The sequence below is a fragment of the Marmota flaviventris genome, chromosome 15 (assembly GCF_047511675.1).
Source record: "Marmota flaviventris isolate mMarFla1 chromosome 15, mMarFla1.hap1, whole genome shotgun sequence".
Classification (NCBI taxonomy): Eukaryota; Metazoa; Chordata; class Mammalia; order Rodentia; family Sciuridae; genus Marmota; species Marmota flaviventris.
The window spans coordinates 37,651,363-37,667,345 of NC_092512.1; the positions used below are offsets into that span (position 1 = coordinate 37,651,363).

The 15,983-nt window shown below is 43.0% G+C and overlaps 1 protein-coding gene across 2 annotated transcripts; it reads right to left on the reverse strand.

Annotated features, from left to right (window-relative positions):
* Positions 1–7,514: 7,514 nt before the first annotated feature.
* Osr2 (odd-skipped related transciption factor 2) lies at positions 7,515–15,370 on the reverse strand. 2 transcript variants are annotated; one of them, XM_027949773.3, is made up of 4 exons: positions 14,933–15,370; positions 10,133–10,901; positions 9,021–9,120; positions 7,515–8,094 (listed from the first exon to the last, which is right to left on the reverse strand). In XM_027949773.3, exons 2-4 carry the CDS (start codon positions 10,786–10,788, stop codon positions 7,912–7,914), a joined length of 939 nt encoding a protein of 312 aa, XP_027805574.1. In that variant the 5' UTR covers positions 10,789–10,901; positions 14,933–15,370; the 3' UTR covers positions 7,515–7,911. The 2 variants fall into 2 exon arrangements, with proteins under 2 accessions (XP_027805574.1, XP_027805582.1); XM_027949781.2 differs by having other exon boundaries at positions 7,515–8,012; positions 14,933–15,368.
* Between the last annotated feature and the right edge of the window lie 613 nt (positions 15,371–15,983).

Sequence of the window (15,983 nt, forward strand, 5' to 3'; positions counted from 1 at the left end):
TCATCACATTATAATATTTACAACATAGCACTGTCAATATGTGGTGTTGCAAAAACATAATGCCACGTGGTAAATATTGCAGAGACCTTTTAATAAATCCCTTTGAGAGCCCTTGCTCTTTATGACCCAGTTCCCAAATGAAATAGTTTTTAGAACTTAGAAGCACTGACTTTTTAACTTAAGATAATGGGAAATGTTAAGTTCTGATCATAATACCAATTAAACTACTGCTTTAGTTCTGTCCTTAAGTAGGCAATATGTGTATTAGTTTTACATTATGATCCAAATGCTAGATCTTGTGCAATCTGTTTAGCCCTGTATTTTAGATGATCTGTTTGGAAGGTAGGTTATGGGAAACTTTCTTAGTCTCTGCAATTACTACTGGTTCCTTATTCAATAAAAATTAAAATACAATTTTAAAAATTAAAATACAATAAAGTATATGAGTATTTGCCTTATCTATTTAAAGTAGTTTCTTTTTTCTAGATTAATTTTCTTATTTGGATAAAAGATGCAGGGCATGATCAGTCCAGTTTCACTGTGAAGTTTATCTTGGTAAAAAGACAGGAGCTATTACATTCTATCTTGTCAATGATCCATGGATAATGGGTCACCAGAGGATTTAAGAACTGTATCTTTCAGTACTTGCCAGGGAGGTATATCAATGTGCACTGATGTGAACCATAATATGACACACCTTGAAGAATGCTCAAAACCCCTCAGGCACTTTCTCAGCTGCCTTCTTGAAGATAAGGACTAAAAGTTGTCAGTTAAGGATGGCGTTTTGTAAATAATTTTAATAACAGAATGATTTTACTATTTCTCCACATTAAATTCTAATTAATCCTTAGGTTTGTTATTTTCCTCCCATTACACTAGAGGCAGTTCTGTTTATACTGATAGGAAGAGAGAGAAGGAAGTTGCAAAACAGTATGATCCGGGGAGTGTGTGTGTGTGTGTGTGTGTGTAAGTACATACACTTGCATATACACAGCAAAACATCTGGGAAGATACACCAAAATGTTCAGAGTGGCTACTTCTGGGGAATGAAAAATTGGGAGGATTAATGGAAAGGGAAGATAAGAGGCTTATTTTATACACTTCTGTGCCATTTAACTTTTTTTTTTTTTTACAATAAACATGATTGTTTCCATAACTGGAAAAATATGTACATTTATTTTTCAGTGTAAAAATATTACTTTCAATCAACAGTCTTCTGTAGAGTCTCTAAAAACTCAAAGGTTTTAAGAAAACAAATGATATGACAGTTTCAATTAGAGATCATATTTGCTTTTATTGAACTAAACACTTTTATAGGACAGAAGTTATATGATTTCTGGTTATTTTCTAGATTTTTGTGAAGTCAATAGTAATTTTCTAAAAATATCTTTATGTAGGTTGGGGATATAGCTCTGTGGGAGAGTACTTGCCTAGCATGCAAAGGGCCCTGGGTTCAATCCCCAGCACTGAAAACAACAATAGCAACAACAGAATGTACTTAGTGTTCCTTAATGATAACCATAAGTCTTCCAAGTCAGAGAGGGCATTATAAACTGTGTAGTATAAATTCTTATTTTATAGATGAGAAACTGAGTCTTAGAGAGGTTAAATGTCTTGTCCATAAACAGTTCCAGAGCTTAAAACAAATTAAATCCATCTTCTGACTTCATGTCCCTGGCTGTATCATAAAATGTCCTCCTGCTCCGAAATTTTAGAGTGATATTAATATTTTAAAAATCTAAAAAGCACTTCAGATTAACTCTGATCTTATACCCAACATATCTCACACCTCAATAGATAAAGCATTATCACAGCAAATGAATGTTTTTATATGGAAGCTGATTAAGAAACAATTTGGTAATTATATTTTTTATTTTTATTTTTTTTAGTTGTAGATAGACACAATATCTTTATTTTTATTTATAAAAATAAATAAATATTTTTATAAACCCAGAGCCTCACGTGTGTGAGGCAAGTGCTCAACATGGAGCTACAACCCCAGCCCCAACAATAGTTCAATTAACTAATTGAAAATTATATTTACCCTTTGATTTTTCTCATTTTAACCAACTATTACATTGTGTTTTCTCTTCTGCCTCTAAGTTAGTGAAGGAACTAAGAGAATGAAGAAGTACTAAAAATTAAAATATCAAAGCCAAAATGTCTATGAAGAAAAATTGAAATTTGGACAGCAACAATAGACATGTAGATAGATGGGAGAGACTCTGGAAAAGCTGTAAGAATCAAAGCAGAGGAAAAGTTGACAACTTCAAGGACAGTGAGTAAATAAGTAAAGTAGGTTGAGATTTGCTTTATTTTTATTAGGGTAAGCAGGTCATAAATGGCTGATGGATAAGATAAAGGGAAGGATGGTGTCAAAGGCTAACTCAGAAGTTCTCCCCTAATATAAATAAGAACTACCTGAAGTGTTTGTTTAAAATAGAGTCTTTAGTCTTTATCACAAGAAATTCCAATTCACCCACTGGATTAGGTAGGGAGGCCCAGAAATGAGAACTTGGGTAATTCTAATGCTGACACCTTGAGCACCAAGAGGCCAGAATTACTGAAGCTCTTAAGGGAAAGAAAACAAGGAACCAGGGTAAAGAAATCTAGAGAAAAGGAGAGATGGGAACCAGAGTTCTCAATGTAAATCCAGGAAGAAAGAAAGGGAAACGAGAAAGTAAAGTTGTAACTGGATTAAGGAATGGTTCAGAAGCCTGGTTAGGATTTATGTAGGTCTATGAAAAAAGACTAGCAAAAGACTGCTGGAGATAATAAATCAAGATGAAAAAGTAGATATATTGATCAAATTAAGGCTTCATTTTGGATTTTTAAAATAATAAGTATTGCATTTTTCCTTTAAAAAAGAGCATAAGTGCTAGTTGTGGAAAGTTAAAAAATAAGAAAAGGAAAAGGGAAGTGTATCCTTAGTTTGTCAAATACGGAATGGCTTCTGTTAACACTTTGGCATATTTTCTGTTAGCCTTTGTTTCTGCTTAGTGTTTGGAAGGTTCTGTTTGTTTTATATAGTTGAAATAATTCTGTATATGTCATCAAATATCCCAATCTAACATTAGCATCTCCTAACATAACGTTATTAACAGAAACAATTTTTTAACGTCTGCCTAGTATTAACAATAATCAAGCTGTAATCCCAACAGATGGGGAGGCTGAGGCAGGAGACTCACAAGTTCAATGCCAGCCTCAGCAGGAGCAAGGTGCTACAAAACTCAGTGAGACCCTGTCTCTAATAAAATCCAAAATAGGGCTGGGGATGTGGTTCAGGAGTTAAGTGCTCCCGAGTTCAGTCCCTGGTGCTACCCCCGGCCCACCCCCATCACATCCCCAAAAAACAAAAACAAAAAAACACCATAGTTAATTGTCCTATCTTTCCTATTAGTACAACTCAGGCTTTTTCAGGTAGTCATGGGCCTCAGGGAAGGCTGACTCCATTTCTGCACTTGGAAGGTGATGTTTATTTAGTCTTAGCCAATAGTGGTATAATTCATTCCCCTCATCGTTGATTGGCCAAAGAAAGGCAAATGGCTTACTTCTGGCCAATAAGATAAAAGGACGAGTGTACAGGTTGGATTTGTGGAAGAGATTCTTCGTTCTTGAAATCATCCACCCCACCACCCATGGAATGTGAGTGAGGAGGAAACAGTGGAGCTGGTGCAGCCATCTTGTGGCCATGAAGGGAGGCTGGCCTGTGCACTGAAAATGGAAAAACAGGGAAGTGGAAAGAACAGGGCCCCAGATGATCTTGTTACTCCATTAAATTTCCAGTCCCTAGACCCTACCTTGGGGCTTCTTGTTATATGAGAAGATAACCCCCTGATTGTTTAAGTCTATTGTAGGTGAGTTTTCTGTTTCTTACAGTAGGAAGCATCCTAACAAATATATCATTACAATTTATTGAACAATTTTCCTCTTGTGTACTACATAGATTATTTACAATATTTCACCATCAGTTTTTGTCTGGTTCCCATCTCTCCTCTTCTTCAAGAAAAGAAGTTACATGGCTTAGTAATAAAGTAATTTGTGTAGGGGGAGAAACAATAAGCTAAAAAAGAAAGAAGGAAACAGGAATGAACTTGAAATATCTTGGGTCATCAAAGTTAAGTTACTCTGAATCTCCACTCCTTCTTTTTGCTCATTGCTGTCAGCAGAGGTGATTATCAGTGGCAAGTTACATTTTAGGAGGAAAAATCGGGGAAATACAGTCTTAATATAACACATTGATAAGGGTGAACCCAGATAATCCACCAAAATACAAAAGCCATTCCTGTTTTTGCAGAGACCTGTTAGGTCTCATCAATATTTTCTCATTCCTTATAGTAATAACATTAAAGTTATTTTGGTAAAAAGAAAGCCAGTCCATTATGCCAATGCTTTTCTCATACTAAAATTTGCTACACATTCTACACAGTGTTTAATCTAAATTATCTAGTTTTTCAAATCAACAATCTTTAATAAATAATGTTTCCCAATGGCTCCCCCTCCAAAATCAAAGTTGGGGAATGGGTATCCAATTGAACATAGTAAGTGAAGAGGTCCAAATGTCTATGCTAACATCTGAAAAGCGAACAGAAGAAATTCTCAGTAACTCTCTCTGGATTTCATCACTAGTTCTAGTTGGGCCTCTTTATAATTTTAGCTTTCTTTATTTTTAAAAAATATTTAGTTACTCTAGAGTCAAATTTTAGAAAGCTCTCCTCCTGTAAGAGGGTGTTACCTGCGCAAAATAGCAATTTTAATTACTACAATTATAAAGCACTAGTACTACAATGACCTACATTTCAAGATCAGCAGCAAAGCATTCAAGAGCATCTCCCACATCCATAATTTTGTATTAACAATTTATTATAATGTAATTAATTTTAGAAATCAGTTTCAAAGGCTCACACACAGATGATGAGATTACAGTTGCAGCTTAAGGACAATTCTTTTTGTTTTTTTAGTTGTAGATAGGACACAAATACCTTTATTTTGTTTGTTGATTTTTATGTGATGCTAAGGATCAAATCCAGTGCCTCACACATGCTAGGCAAGCACTTGACCCCTGGGCTACAACCCCAGCCCCTAAAGAGCAATTCTTAACTATTGTTCATGAAGTTTTTTAGCACTGTGGTTATGACTTGTGATACTTCCTGCTTCTGGTTTCTTGCTAGGAGTATTGATTCTTAAGTTGATTTTGGTAGAGGGTGTAAGGAAAGCACAGGCTAATCTAAAACTTAAATAAGGACTCCTCTGAACCAAAAAGCTCTAGCAGATCACTTTTCCCTATTAGTCTCATGAGTTTGTCTCACACAAGATTAATTTCCCATATATTTTGACATCCTAAAGAATAAAATAAAACTTAGAATTCTGAGAGGAATCCATAAAGAATGTGTGGAGTCTACTCAGACAGACGCTAGATCCTTTCTAAACCTAGATGGATGCTGGATTTAAGTGTCAAGGTTGAAAAGTGATGTTAAATTAAGCCCTATAGTAATTTTTAAATTGTCCAAGAAGTCAAGATCCTGAAAATGTATCACTAGATGTGGCAAGCCAGAAACTGATAATGAGAATCAGTGGAATCTGGCACATGAAAAATCCATAAAAATCATGTATGAAATTAATAAAGGACTAATTCTAAGTAAATTAACTATAACTTTTGAAACAGTATGTGTGTGGGAAGAGGAACTACTTTTTTCACTTTCTCCTCTGCCCATCCTCTTTCAATTCTGCATTTTTTCAAGTAAAACAAATGGAGAGGGACAGTATTCTGGTCATCCTCTCATGTATCCCAATGGCTGGGACCTCAAGATTGTGCTTGAGACTTGATAGTGAGCAAGGGTCATTCTGTGGTAATTCGACTGAACCCAGTGCAATGGAACCATGACTCTTGTAGTCAGTAGGGGTGAGTGGGGCTGCAAGACTACATAGAAAAAGCCTGTAGGATTAGGGGGACTCTAGGGACAGTCAATGTGTAACCCTTCCCTGAAGTATTCAAATCTTCTGTGCCAAGACATGCAGGATCTTGAGAGAGTAGGGATAGGGAGGTCACTGAGTTAATTCTATACAAACAAAAGAAAACAAATGACACATGCCCTCCATGTTCCATCCCTGCCCTTTCTCCTTAGTAAAGGCTTTGGCCTCGTCTTATGGTGGGGAATGCATTTGTGTGTGAATTAGACAGATAAGTAGACATTTTGCTGGAAAGAATTGCTCTTTGGCAAGGTGGAGAAGTGACTTCTATCTAGCTCCCCTGAGAACAGGGTAAATAGTCAGACTGAAATATTTTTTGAAACCTGCTAGCAAGTTGTATTGAACAAGGCACTGGTGAGAAATTTTGAATCTACTCCTCAAAAAAAAAAAAAAAAAAAAAAAAAAAACCCTACCTACCTTTCCGGAGGATTCTAAGATACAAACACAGGAAATGTTGCCTGGTATTACCCTAAGGTGAAACATGCCATCTCCATACAAATATATAAAATTTTTTAAAAATCTGAGAATTCCTAATTCACCCCATTGTTCAGGATTAACAACATTTCATGAGAATCTACTGGGCCACAGGTTCTTCTGATGTACCCTATTTGAATTCAGTCATTTTCCTTCTTCCATTTTTTGCACACTAGTATTTATCTCCTCTTCAAGCCTTCCACCCAAATCCTACACTATACTTAAAAGTTGTCATTATACTAATGTCATTTTCTCTAGGAAACATTCTGGAAAGGTTGAGATGCCTCAGAAAGTGATAACATATTCATCACAAGCTCTCTACATGGTTTGACCTGCACTTCTGAGGTTTTCCCAGGGACAGAAAGCCAACCAGTGATGGAAACCTCATTAATGACCTAACTCACTTTGCTTTGTGAAGAAATCCTAACCTCCTACCAGAAATGATCTCCACCCTTGGACAGAAATATTATGTGCAAACACAGCTCAGTAGTTTCTCCTTCCTCCTGCTCTTCCCTGTCCTCTTGAGGCTGTTTCTTCCTGCAGACTTCTACCCTGATGGCAGGATAAAGTCTCTGTTTAGAGTGATAAATCATAGCGTTCAAAGTCTAATGGTAAGAGAAGTTGCCCATCATAAACTTTGACAACAGGTCAAGGACTTCCAGAAAATAAAGTGGTAAGAAGCTCCCTCTTCTCTTGCTTTATGCTTCTCCCCAATCTGGGCTTTCAAGTAGGACAGCTACTGAAGGTCATGTTATTAGTAAGGTTGATATATTGCTCAAATCTGAAAGGGTAGTAAATAAGGAATTGGAATAAACAAAAGGGAGTGAAACCTCAGAGATATCCATTTTAATATTTTTGAAAACCAAAGAGAGCACAATTGTCCAATTTTAAAATGTCACTGTACAAAAAAGGGAAGGGCTGAAGTTTCCGTAAGAAAATTGTGAGAAGCCCTAGTTTTAAAACCTGGGAATAAAGAATGCCTTTCCATATTACAATTTTTATAAGAGACTCTCCTCTTCCAGAATCTAGAGAAAAAACAAGTTGAATACCAGGACACTTTCGCAGGAGTGTTGAAACAAACAAGAAAATTTTTTATTTTGAAAATACAAAGTCTTTAAAGATAATTTTGGCCTCCATTTTCCATATCTAGGTTCATCCAACAAGATACAAAAACAAACAAAACAACAAAACAAAGACCCACGACATTATGTACAGAGCTCTAAAATGAGCTGTGAATATCTACAAGAAACTAGCGTATGCTCTTTGTGAAAGGGTGTAGTGTGTGGCTTTCTATAGTTCTCAGTCCTCCCGAAGCACAGTTAACTCCCTGGAGCTGCAGGTGCGGCTGCGGCAAGGGAAGAGCTGGGGTCAGTGAAGGGTTGGGGGTGGGACCCTCGGGTGGGAGGCGTGGAGAGGTGTCTGGGGAGGGGAGCAGCGGCGGCGGCACGGGACAGATCCTGGGCTTCTCTAGAAGTCCTGCCGCGGGGTGTGAGTCAGGCTGTGCCGCCGCAGATCACAGTTTCGCCTGAACACTTTGCCGCACTGCTCGCAGCTGTAGGGCTTGATGTCTGTATGGGTGAGAAGGTGAGTTTTCAGATTACTTCTCTGATTAAAGGTTCTTCCACATGTGGGACATTTGTGTGGAGATTCCTGTTCAGATGTGAAGCAAGCAAAGGATTAATCCTTCACACCACCACTGCACCCTTCTCAATAGTTTCTGTCTTATCGGTATCACAAGCCTTAACATAACAAGCGCACAACAACAAAAGAAGGGACTTGCAGGAACAAATCTGCTCTCCTAATCCTCCAATCACGAAAACACACGTGCAGGCACACACGGAGGCAGATTACACTGATAACTGCGGAGGCAGACCCCGAGCCACAGCCACTGCGGTGGGCTTTGCGATTTCCAGCTCTTCACATTTCACCACCATGTCACAGGCAGGAAAAAGGGGAAGGAAAAACCCTAATCCTCTCTTAAGGAACGACATTCTCCCGGGTAATAAGGCTCCTCTTTGCTGGAAAATTAAACTATTCCTCGATGTTCTGAAAGCTACAAATTATGAGGCCCCTGGGAAAGAGAGCGTATGGGATTTCACCATGCCTCCATTATCAAAATTACCTTTATTTCCTCCCAAACACGAAAGCTTTAAACACAGGGCATATCGGATGAAAAAAATAATTCTAAAATTAGGATTTACTATAAACAGAGCGGCCTGTTCATTAAGGCAAACAGGAAAAAAATGCTTTATGTTAAGTAAGATTAATTTATGCATTTAAAAATAAAAAGTGCTGGGGCTGAGGTTGTGGCTCAGTGCACGAGCACTTGCCTTGCACATGTGAGGCACTGGGTTCGATCCTCAGCACCACATAAAAATAAACCAACAAAATAAAGATATTGTGCCCATCTATAACTAAAATAAATAAATAAATAAATAAAAGTGCTGCTTTCCTCACCTAGAGAACTAATCTAAAGAGGGTTCTTTAAGAGACAGAACCTGACATTGAACATGTTTTGTAAAGCAATAATGGTAAAACAAACCAGTCACTATTTTTAAGCAAGAAAACAAACTTACCTGCATATGTAAGGTTTTGTGAACTGCTAGAGTTCTAGACTGACAAAATCCTTTCCCACACTCCTGACATTTGAAGGGCTTTTCTTTGGAATGGATATACCTGAAAATCAATATAAGGTTTCATTGAAATGGATTACCCCCATGAGGAGGAAGTTTCTTTTGAAAATTAGTCAAAGGAAGTTGTGGAAGGACCAAAGAAACAGAATTTTTGTTATTTATGTTTTTAGATTTTTTTTTCCTGTGTAATTCTTTTTATGGTTAACCTCAACTAACAGACTCTTCAAAACATTCACCGGGCCTTCTGGCTTTATCTACATTTGATCGCCCTCTCTGGCATATTCTGGAGCTTAAAATGCGAGGAACCAACCCTTCTTGGCCTTCACGGTTTTCTGAGGGATTTAAATTGGCCAAATCAGGATTTTAAGGCAAGGCCGAATTGTGGAGAACTGATCTCAGCAAATCCCTTAACAGTTTCAGAGGATGGGTACAGAAGTCCCACCTCTGCAAATAGCAGGTAGATTCCGAAGAAGATACTTCCACCCATACCACCAGGGAATGTTTTTAACCAGTGAAAACACTGTTACAGGTTACAGGTATTTCTTCAATTGTTATTTGTTAATGCTGAGTTTAAGGCGGGGATTGGGAGCTGTTTCTAAGTTCTAAGGTCCATGACCTCATGACCCTGGTAAATGCAACTTAGAAGGGTCCTCATTGCAGGTTCTGGGGAGGAGAGAGAAAAAGGGAGGAAGGGGACCCGGTAGAGATGGCCAGAACACATTTCTAGTAACCGCACCAGCACCATCGTGGGAAGACTCTGAGGCCCCCTCCTCCCCAGGGGGACTGACTGAGATGGAAATAAGATTCTAAGACCAACCCACCAGATTTTTCCTGACCAAGGATGGGGACAGGTCATTATCCCAAACTAGAATGCAGCAGGGGAAAAACAGTAACCCTTGGGGGGGGGGGGATCGGCTGAAGCCAATTAGGGAGGGTCTTTAAGAGTATAATCTAGATCAGAGGGTACTTTAGTGACACTTGGAATGTCTATTAGGACTCTATATCCTGGACAATTTCACCTTCCCTCTCCCAGCCAACCTCCTTCTCCACCTCACCTATGATCCCGCAGGTGATCTTGCCTCCGGAAGGCCTTGTGGCAGATGTCACACGTGTATGGCCTCTCATCCGTGTGGGTCCTCTCGTGGATGAGCAAATTGTAGGATTTGGTAAAGTGTCTGCCACAAAACTTGCAGATAAACTCTTTTTTCGTTTTGGAGGGCAACCTCCCTCGAGAGGGCTTTCTGTCCGGAGTCAATTTACTGAGGCCCGAGATAGGGCTACCCAGCCCCGGGCTCAGCTTGGTTAGATCTCCCATTTTAGGGGGATCCTCTTGTGTGGCGGCCACAGCCAAGTTGGCAAAGTCAAAACGCGGCCGGTCCTTGTGCAGGGCTGGGAGGACGTGGGCAATGGCCCCCTGCTTGGGGTGGAATAGGTGAGTGGTAAAGGGCAGAGCCGGGAAGGGGAAGCGAGCATCCACCAGACCCTGCGCCGCCGCCATCTCGGTGATGGTTGAGCGGGTGATCTCATGCACGTTGGGGTACCCCAGGGTCCAGTGGTTCATGTGCATAGTCTGCACAGCGCTGAGACCATACAGGCCCTGCAGGTGGTCCACCGCGGCAGGGAAGGTGTTCACGGCCTGCAGGAAGGAGTAATTGGTGAGCTGCAGCGATGGGTGGAGCGGGATGGGCGCCGGAAGGGCCTTGCTCCCCATTTTCCTGGATGCTGGGGGGCGGAGGGAGCCGCCCCTTTCTTCCAGAACTCAGAGATGGGTGGGCGTGGGGCTCCGGGGAAAACGCAGGGAAACCAGAGCTCGTGGAGAAAGCCCTAAAAATGGCAAGGGGAGAGAGGAAGAGATCGTGACTATCATCCAAGCCAGTTCCCTGGACCCTTTGGTTCCCGAGCGGGTTACCACATTTTCCAAGTTCCTTTCCTGCTGAGAGCCATTGCCGGCACTTTCCCACTTCTAAGACCCCCAAAAGGAGCCGTGAAGGGACAGCATAACGCCTTGCCAGCGAGTGCACAGAGTCCTGGACTCCGGGATAGTAAGTGTTCCTCGGGTCAGCGGGGCGCCCGCAGGAAGAACGAATTCCTGGCACGCACTGAGCAGAAGACTCAGTCCGTGGAGAAAGAAAGGTAGGTCCCCAGGCTAGCCCACCCACCCTCACCCTGTCAGGAGAAGCTCAGTCAACCGCGACCGCTGAGACGCCGACGTCTGCGGCCGGGACAGAGCCGTTGTCGCTGAGGCGCCTCCAAGCTCCCTGGGGAACGACGGGTTGTAGGTCCGATCCCGGGCTCGAGGGCCTGGTTCAGCCCCGGTGAAAACTACTCCTTTTGCGGCGCCCGGCGCCCGCCGCCTTTCCCGCTTCCCCGGACCACGCCTGGCGTGTGAGAGGGCAGAGGGGGCGCGCTCAGTCCTCCTGAACCAGAGGGCCCTCGAAGGGCTCGGCTTCGCCCTGCGCTGACCTCGGAGGTTTTCTTTTTCCTTCTCTGCCTCAGTCCCATTTATCAGTAGTGACGGGCAGCAGGAAAGAAAAGTGACACCTCAGGGGCTGGTTCGGCCTGGAATCACCCCCTCCTCCTTCCCAGGGGTTGCTTCCCCTCCCACCCCCCACCAAGATCCCTTCCAGATGGTGCAGACTCCGGGGGGTAGGGTGGGGCGGAGGACGTCCCCGAGGCCGGAACCCCTTTTCCCAGACTGAGCGCCAAGCTCTCAGGAGGCCCGAGCGGCTTCCTGGTCTGGCACGAGGAGCAGCCCCTACACCCGGGAGGCCTCCAGAGAGCGGAGGAAAGGAGAGGGCTCCCTAGGGAGGCAAAGGGAAGGAGCTGCAGGGGAACCGCAGCAGGCTGAGTACAGAGCGGCCCTTCGGGCCTGGAGGTGTGTGCGGCGGCGCTCCTGACACCAGGAAGGCCAGATCCGGGTCTGCGCCTGGGCCTAAGCAAGGAGGTCCCAGCTCTGTGTCCGGTTCTGATTTCAGACTCAGGCATCCTGGAACACCTCACCGCTTTCGCGGCGGGCCCACCGTCTCCCAGCGCCAGCCCCCTTTAAAAAGTCGGTTCTCCCAGTCCCGTGGATCTGGGCCTTCCTTGGGAGGGCGGCCTCCCAGATGCGGGACTTAGGGCTAAGGGCTTCCCGGGGAGGGCTAGGCTGACCGGTCTACCAACAACTGCCGCTCCAGGAGTTTGAACCCAGCAGGAAGGTGGGAGAGCCTGTCCTGCACTCCCTGCCTCTCCACTCCTTTCTGCGCCTGAATTTTTTTTCTGCAATGTGTGGTAAAGTGGTGCCTGTGACTCCATCTGAGGGCAGACTTTGGGAGCTATGCTAAAGACACAGCGCTCTGGCAAAAGCTGAATCTGGCTGCCCTCGTGGGGCCCACACCTTCCTCCTCTGTTTGGAACAGCTCAGAGACAGAGATTTATTAATGAATGGCTTCTGCCTGGTGGTATGTGGTCTGGGAGTTCAGGCTAAAAGTTAATGAGAGGTGTATAACAGTCAGAGGGTCTCAGTCAAACCATTCAACCGAAACTGTAAACCCCCATTAGTAATAAACTTTCCCACCACAAATCACTATTCACTTTTGATCAGGAGCAAACCTCAAGTCTTCTCCCAGGGAATTAGGAAAAAGGGATTCTACTAGCATCTCTGGTAATCTATCTGATAATTTTCCTTTCCATTAAAAATAAATTTCACCTTTATTTCCTTCTCCTTGGGTAATGAGGATTTTCCAGAGATTCAAAATACTTTCCCCCTAGTGTTGAATAGCAGTCTCTCCCCTATGGAGAGGAAACCAAAATTATTATTTGGGTGTATTCCCAGACTAGATTTCTTAGAAATAAATACAGGAGGCAAAGCACAACTCCTACTACTGTGATATGGGGGTAGAAGGGGGATGTTGTTAACTGAAGGACTATTAGGATCTGTGATTTTTTTTTAAATTCCAAGTACACAAAGTAAACTTTGGCATAAAGGTTACACTGTTAATTCTGCTGTCAGAAAAAAAGGAGTGCCATCTTCCTTTCCTTTTCTCAACAGTTTGTAATACAGAAATCAATGACATTATTAAAATTCAGCTTTGTGTTGGCACAAAAGTGCTACTTCACAGTGTACCTTGGTTTTAGTTTGTAGGGCAGATAGTTTCTTCACAAAGGAAGAGCAAACCATTGGTGCCTTCTATGAAATCGTTTTACAAACAACAACCCTAAGTATCCACTAAACACTGTTACCATAAATAATCAGGGAGTTTAGATTTGCACACTCCTGTTGAGTTGCTAGAAATGTATGTCAAATGATATTTTAAGCCAATGCAGAGGTCTAATGTACTTTCGTTTTGTCTAGAGCTCAGCCATGTAGATCCCACATTCAGTTTCAGGGAACAACCGTGATCATCCTTCTTTGCTGTCATTTTTCCACCATCCCTTTTTGGACTATTGATTACTTTTCATTTTGCAAGGAGAGAAAGTTAAACCATGAAAAGGCATACATAGACCACTGGAGCAGAGGCCACTTTTCTTTCACATCTTCTTCATAGGAATTTCTAGGCATGTATAGGAGTTTTATAAAATATAGTTTACTACCTGTCAACAAGGGAGATGTATACATACTAATTTCAGTTCAGCGAAACTTTCAAAATATTGCAGAAAAAAATGACATTGGTAATTTGATAAGGAGTCTCATTCTTTGGTAATGGTTTTACTACATGAGTTATCTAAAAATAATATCAAGAATCATCTGCTAAAACTTGTATGTTGTTATCTGAGAGAAAAGACTGAGGATGGATAGTTTCACTGAATTTCAGTCCAAACCACAATAGAATTATATATAAATCAGAGATCTGTAGTGTAAAGCAATCTAAGATCGTTAAAAAAAAAAAGAAAAAGAAAGAAAGAAAGAAAAGAAAAGCCAGACTGGATCAGGTGAATAAAAGAGAGGGGGAAAAAAACGGCTGCGAAGTTCCTGCCCCTTCACAGCGCCTCTGCCTTCCAGAGGAGTTAATTAAATTAAGATGCCTTCCGCATAATCTGGGTTCTGTTTCTCTCTGCTCCCTCGCTCCCCCTGCGTAATTTTCTTGTTCTGCTCAGGACTGCAGTTTGTTTAGTAGAGAAAGTAGCTGTCTGCGCCGTCGTTTCATTTCGGAAAACGCCAGCCTTCTTTTGTTCTCTGCTAACAGGTAGGGATACAGATCCTTCGCTCGCTCCACAAACACTTTTTTCTCCCTCCTTCTTCCTACAAACCCCAACTCCTTTTTCAGTTACTTCTAGCAAATCCAAGCACTTAAAGCCCTAGGGAGTTTGCTCTCTGCCCTCTCGGCCACGACAGGAGGGTGTGTGTTGGGGCGGCGGGGGGTGGGGTGGGGTGGACCCAGAAGGCCAATACAAGGGTGGAGAATTTCCTAGGGCTGAACTATTCCCCTGTTGAAACGCGCCTTCAGTGTCACTAGCTGGGCTGGCACCGTGTGTTCCGGCCCTTCCGCGCTGAGTTGCTGAAGCCGCCCTACGACAGGTCGTCCCGGGCTTTCTAGGACAGGGGCACAAGCATCATGGTGTTGTGGGCTTGATCTCAATCTACGTCTATCAACTTTTATAAAAAATCTTGCTGAATTATTGGGTTAAATCCCCCCCCCCAAAAAAAAAGAAAACTTAAAAATAGTACAATGTGTGTGCGGTTGGATGTTAGCTGGGCTGCTCGTGCTGGGAATCCAAGGAAGTGAGAAACACAATGCCCTGTGATCGCATTCTTACCAGTTCCTTTCACATATCTGAATTTATAGCTCGCCAGACCAAGAATGTGAGCGCCCCCTCTCCCCTAAAATTTTCTTTCCTTAGGGAGGCTACAGCCCGTTCCCAGAGTGGACACTCACCTCTGGCAGAAAGGTCTGCCTGGGCAGCGCTGCTCAGACCACGTCCAGGCAACAAGGCGCACAGCTTGGAAAGGTCATTGGGTCCACGCCGGGCAAACTTCTTCCGTGCAGAGTCCCCGAGGCAGCGGACATGATCTGGAGCTCCGCGAGGAGCGAAAGCGAGAGCGGATCCTTGTTTTCGTCAGTGTGTGGACGCGGAACGTGTAAAGACTGGGAGTGCTTGGGCAGGCGCTCAGCGCTCACCCAGAGCCACGCGCCTCCTTGAGCCTCTCGCCGCCGACTCCGGGTGAAGTCGGAGCCCGCAGCCTCGCAGGGCCATCACCGTCCAGCAGCGAGCGCGCGGAGCTCCGTCCCCGCCCGCGTCCCTCCCCAGGCTGCCTGGGGCCGCGAGTCGTGGGCTTTAGTAGCGGCCCCGCCTCCCCTTCGGGCGGGCGTCCCGCCGCCGCCGCCGCCGCTGCCGAGCCGGGCCCACTGCACCCTGGCTCCGCCTCCGCGCCCGGCGCCCGCTAATGGTCCACTCTGTTTACTTGTGTTTGGATAGCAACTGAGTCTTAAAGGCACAGGTTTGCTTGAGGTTTCACTGTTATAGAGACAGCCCAAGGTGACTCAATTCAAAACTCACACGCAAAGACAACGCCCACCCCCTTCCTTCTTGCTGCCACTTTTCCTCATAGTGTTAGAAACTGAACAACTGGTTCTCTGCTTTTCAAAGATTGTGCGCAGAAGACTTTTGTAGTTTTACTTGGTACACTCGTTGGCTAATTTTCACTTCTTAACACATTTAACACAGCCATCCTCTTCAAAGGATAAAGTCAGTTCTAGATTATACTCTCCAGTACATATCACTCTTCTCCCAATTTAAAATGGTTTCGTACATACTTTTGGTTGATTATGACTATACGTGTAGTATACTTTCGCCTGCTCTTTTCAAAACGAAGTTTGTTTATAGAGGTGACAATTGACTTATTTCGTAATTACTGCAAAGACATGTGGAACGTTCCAGGAGAAATTTCCAATATCTAAGCTTTAATCAACTAATGTACATTTTATA